Raw genomic sequence first — 6,000 nt, 5'->3', positions numbered from 1 at the left:
GATGGAAATAGCTAAAACAAATAACCACCAATACATCAGCCTACAGGAGTCCGAACAGAAACATGTATCAGTTTTAATTACCGATGCAGCCTATATTGGGTGTAGTTTTATAACACATTAATTGATATAAGAATTCCTGTTCTCAACGGCGCGGCGGGTATTTTGGCTTCAATCATCTCGTTAAACGACGCCAGGGGTTAGGGGGAAAAGAGGAAGATATCTGTCAAAACCATGTTATTCGTAGAATGAATAATACTGAAAGTACACACACGCACTGATATATAAACTTTATGATAATATATAATGTGTGCGTTTGTTCAAAGCATATATGTCTTACACTGAATGTGCGGATCCTGTAACAGGCACAACTCTACCATTTGTCGAGCTAGTGGAGAAACACTAGCGTATGGACATGAAGTCATTTACCACGTAATAAACACCTTTATGTAGAGTGTATGCCGGGATCTGACACCATGCCCTGATGGCTAGTTCTAATTCACATGAACATATCCTATTACTGTCATAACGATGTTTAAAAGTGTTGCTCGCTTATAGTATTTGGTCCATGGCGGGCCCGTATCCATCCCTGTCCTTCCAAATGCATACCCGCCTACAGCGGCAACCCGCAAATACAGATTTACCAAATAATTTCCATTTCTTTCCCACCCGCAAACTATACGAATAAATTAGATCTCAGTTTGAGAGTAGCACTGTTCACTGTACTGATTATTGAACTGTGTGCAAAAAAATAATTTTATTACAAATGTGCACGTTTGTTTTTCTTCGCTGTCTGTGTGGATCCACCAAAGCTCATATCGATGTCATGAAATAATGATGTGAAAATATGTAGCATTTCAATATTGCTTGAATTCAATCATCTGTTTTTGTGTGTAAAATAATTAGTACCTCATAGCGTCAACATTAAATCGAACTATACCAAGTTTCTATGATAATTTCTTTTTGGTAACGGTGTTGTAAATTCAAGCATATTTATATGTGGCTTTGTATAATCTTGGTTGGCAGATATCAGCTATTGACAAGTTGTCTGGTCAGCAGTATCGTTAACCGGAAGTTGGCAGTGCTCAGAGGAAAAGCGGGCATTTCCTTTGTAAATTTCAAGTTTACAGAAGATAACTAATGGAACTTGTGTATTCTCTTGATTTTCGCGCACTTCCGCGTTCCAGGGAATGGAAAGTTGAAGAAAACACTTGCTGTAGCCTATCATGTCGGAACATCCTTGCATTTAGCAGACCAAACAACAATGGAACGGATAGGTAAGTCACTCACAGGGACATGACTCCGACTAACCATTGGCAGAATGGGGTCGCCAAATGAAACCCGAAAGGCCGAGGTCTATACAGTCTCCTGCATTGTTAGCCAGTGCCACCTCTGTACACAATATAACAAAAGTAGTGGTGACATTCTGTCAACACCAACTGACGCCTGGTTGGCAAGACGTATACTAAGGGGAGGTAACAAACTAGAGCTAACACAATACATAGGAAATAATTTACTTGAGGATCTGTATCTGAAATAGCACCGACATATCCATGCATAAACTATATGCGTTTACTGTCATAATAAATGGAGTATCAAATGCATAAATGTCTGTCATTGTATGTGTGTTTACTCATCAGCAAATCTGCAAATGTTGGTTGCTTGGTTTGTTGTTTTACGCCGCACTCAGCAATATTCCACCTATATGACGGCGGTCTGTATAAAATCGAGTCTGGATCAGACAATCGAGTGATTAATATCATGAGCATCGATCCACGTAATTGGGATCAATGACGTGCATCAACCAAGTCAGCGATCCTGACCACCCGATCCCGTTAGTCGCCTCTTACGACAAGCATAGTCGACGTTTACATCAGGCATTGGTTGCTGAAGACCTATTCTACCCCGGAATCTTCACGGGTCTCTGCAAATGTACTGGATAGATACTGAACTAAAGGGGTCGTTGTCAGCATGGGCACTACAGATATCATTTGTATCCTGGGGACATTTTTGTATATTGAAATGTACCCTACCCAAAATCAGAATTCAGAACGATACACGACACCCTATGCGACAGATCATTCAATATTCCTCAATCTGAAACCGAACCTGTGAAGATCCAGGGTAGAATAGGTCTTCAGCACACCATTTTTGCTGTAAAAGGCGACTATACTTGTTGTAAGTAACAGGTGACTAATGGGATCAGGCTTGCTGACTTTGTTGATGCATGTCATTGTATTTCAATTGTGTGAATCGATGCTCATGATGTTAAACACTGGATTATTTAAAGACTGCCGTAATATAGCTGGAATATTGCTGAGTGCGTCATTAAACAACAAACCAACAAACAATCCGAAACCAGTTAATGTAGTGGGTCTGGTTTGCCTGATAATGCTGGATAATGCTGTGCATCGTGAGATGTAAAAGTATTGTATGTACATCAGTGTGTATGCTCATTTTTATATTGAGCACGCTTGAATGCATCTCATACAGCAGTATGACAGCTCTGATCCAGAAACAGATATATTTTCCATGTTAAAATTCAAGGAACCAATAGAGTGCAACTCATCGTAGGGTACCATTCTGTATTCTGATTTTGGCTAGGGTACATGTCTGTAGTACCTGTGCCGACGACCCCTTCAGTGATATTTGGCCCTAATTGTCTCTGGCTGTGGCTTTCTCTAGATTGATCTTGCATACCTCTTTGGTCATTAGGGTTATAGTTATTATATGTTTAGTGTCAGGCCTCAAAGTTGCGACTAAAACGGTCGCTTATGCGACCTAAATTTCAATTTGTCTGCTAAATAAAATTCAGAGATACCCAATATATCTTGGTGCAACTAAATTCCATTGCTTCACATACGTATAGTCTGGAAGGTAATTTAAGGCACCAACGTTTACTACAATATCTGGAAAACTATCGGACCTACTCCAGTCAAAGTTGGTATGAGATTATCAAACAGTCATACATAACTGGATAGGGGCGGTCGGGTAGCCTAGTGGTTAAAGCGTTGGCTCGTCACCCTGAAGACCCGGGTTCGATTCCCGACATGAGTTGATTGGTTCAACTGCGTCATATGGCCCTGTGACGCAGGGGTAGCATTATGCAGATGGCTGTCCAACCCCCCACCCTTGAAAGCCCCCTAATTCTAGTTATATAAAATGCGGCGCCTTATACACAGCGATATACAGATTTGGATTTTTACTAATTTGTTCACAACCCCCCCCCCACGATATTTTCAAAAGCTATTGCCTGAGTACCAATTTCATTTTTTTCTTCAGCCTTATTGCACTCCTTTCCCAATGACTGTAAAAAATTAAGCCATGCTGACAGAAGGGGACTACTTTTATTTCTACGTAATGTCTGGGAATCCAAATATTATAGTCGAGGGGATTACCTTTTGTCCTCACGTGTATCATCATGGACAGGGCATTTAGCGACATTCATGCATATTCATTGTCCAACCAAGTCTTTGACACCGAAGGCCGAGAAGGAATGAAACAGCAAATGTGCTCGCCTTTTTTTCCTATCACCTCAGTTCCACAGCTTTCATGTCTTCGGGTTTCGTTTCTAACTACATGTAGCATTTTTCCAACTGTCTTCCTGTTCTCAGGGAACTAATGTTTGAATCTGGAGGTAACTTACCATGTCAGATGAAACAGCCTGGGCATATTTGTTCTGGCTTGTTACAGTCTGACTGTTGCAGTTCTTTTGGCCTCTTGCCTTGATTGACAGGTCCAATGAACTTTGTTTTGTTTCTACTCTCTGTTGATTGACTATTGACTGTGTAGGCGTGTCATGTTATGTGCATAAATTAAACAATCACCTGATTCATGTCATGCCACAGTACGTATTCCTACACCTGGAATATTTATCAATCTCGTCATTTTTGACTTCTTTGATATAAACAACTGTTTTTGGTTAAACTATTGTATGTTTTAGTTGTGGAATTTGATTATAAGCATTGAATGTGTATTTTGTTCGGTTCATTGAGGTATGAATCGAAAAACCGATGTGCAAACTGTATGATCCTTAAAAAAGTTTGCGCATCAGTTTTTCGATTCTACCTCATTGAACCGAAAAAATACACAGTCAATGCTTAAGTGGTTATGCAATAGATTAAATGAGTTGATAAGATGGTTAAAATTAAATGTTCAGTGCACTGGGAAGGAAAACTTGATTGATCGCTCGGCCTGTCTTATCATATGTAATCGCTTGGAGCTTGTGCTTTGTCCAGTTGTGAATCTTTGTACAGTAGAATTTGGTTTGTTGCCAGGGTGTGGAGTGGTTTAGTTTGTTGATGATACCTGCAGTATCAGGAGAGTACGATGAATGCTGGTCAAGGATTGTAGCCATGACAGTGACTGATTTGTGCATTGTCCTGATGGCAGAGCATATCTTTTAACAGCTTCCCACATCTCGTTGTCTTACTTTCATCCTATAATTGCCTCGAAAGTGCTGCATGTTTTCTGTTTATTGTCTGGCCTTTTGGAAGATCGCCCACCCGTGACATCCCAGAACACGATGGCCATAACCTTTCCTGCCTTCCTTGGTGGTGATGTCAAATGTTTCCCCTATTTGGATTGTTTGGATCAGCTTCAAACAGAGCTAGATTAATATGAGACATGTTGTGCCTGGTGCATTTTTGTCCATAACTTGTAAAGGTTAGTAATTACGAGTGACATTTCCCTATGGACAACTACCATGAGTTAGATGGCAAGTCTGTAGGAGATCAGTTTTGCGGACTCATGAAAATAAAAATCATTTATTAGGCCTGCTGTGACGAGATAGTTCAATAAACACTTTCATCTTCAGGGATAATTCTAGGGTGGGGCCTTGTGCTTTTAGCCCCTAAATTTGAAAAAAAGGAACACATTTTCAAATACAATGGGGCATTTTAACATTGTGATGTATGGCTTACCTCTGGAATATTTGACATTTTCACATAAAGGCCCCATGTCAGAAAATTCCTGGAGTGAACCATGCATCTTAATAGATGTGAGGTAATCAGTGTTCCCACTTGCTTTTGAAATTGCTAGTCAAGGGGGACTGGCAGTCTGAAAATTACCTGTTCCCCCTAATTTTTGTCATTCCCAACTTGTTACCAAAAATATATATGAAAACCAATATATATGAAAATTACCTGGTGTTAATTCTTTCAACACCAAGTTCAATGCAATGACATAATCTCTGAAGTAACTTAATTAGAACTACACATCATTCACACAAAGTTTAGTCACAATTTTCTCATCTTTTTTAATATTTCGAGACTAAGTCACCACAAATATATATTTAACTTCGAAGCAAAGCAAAATGTTAATTCCTTGCACTAAAAATAGACTATGGGGAAACCCTTGATGGTAACAGACAAGCTGACTTCGTACAAAAAAATATACGAATATGAATATTGCTGATGTTTTTTTCAACAACAAAGATTTATAAGGTACTTTATTTGCCGGTCCACAGGGACTGGCACACCCATGAAATACCGGTCTAAACCTTATTTTACCGATGAAAAAACTGGTAATAACCGGTAAATGTGAACACTTGGTAATACTAATAGAAGTGATGTGTGAGTCGAATACTAACGGTAGGTCAACATGGTCAATGGTTCACAGTCAAGACTCAAAGATTGTTTTAATCTGTGTGTGTTTGCTTTGAAATAGAAAAAAACCATATGAAATAAGTAACAACAAAATCAAATGGATCCTTGAAGTGATCTTGTACACATCACATGCTGTTGGTTGAAGGTGACGGTTCAGTTATAATAGTAAATTGCAGATCCTTGAAGTGATCTTGTACACATCACATGCTGTTGGTTGAAGGTGACGGTTCAGTTATGATAGTAAATTGCAGATCCTTGAAGTGATCTTGTACACATCACATGCTGTTGGTTGAAGGTGACGGTTCAGTTATGATAGTAAATTGCAGATCCTTGAAGTGATCTTGTACACATCACATGCTGTTGGTTGAAGGTGACGGTTCAGTTATGATAGTAAATT

General features: G+C 39.4%; 1 protein-coding gene across 1 annotated transcript in view; it reads left to right on the top strand.

The window, feature by feature from the left end:
- The first annotated feature begins 1,075 nt into the window (after positions 1 to 1,075).
- Positions 1,076 to 6,000, top strand: part of LOC139449530 (mediator of RNA polymerase II transcription subunit 16-like) — a 30,617-nt gene continuing 25,692 nt past the window's right edge. The window contains exon 1 of the mRNA XM_071230963.1: positions 1,076 to 1,274. Coding sequence (XP_071087064.1) covers positions 1,138 to 1,274 — 137 coding nt within the window. The 5' untranslated portion in view covers positions 1,076 to 1,137. The remainder of the gene's footprint in view (positions 1,275 to 6,000) is intronic.

The sequence above is a fragment of the Haliotis cracherodii genome, unplaced genomic scaffold, assembly GCF_022045235.1.
Source record: "Haliotis cracherodii isolate W230 unplaced genomic scaffold, xgHalCrac1.p SCAF_8, whole genome shotgun sequence".
Lineage (NCBI taxonomy): Eukaryota > Metazoa > Mollusca > Gastropoda > Lepetellida > Haliotidae > Haliotis > Haliotis cracherodii.
The sequence above is the reverse complement of the archived record's forward strand: the minus strand, read 5'-3'. Positions and strand labels throughout refer to the sequence as shown.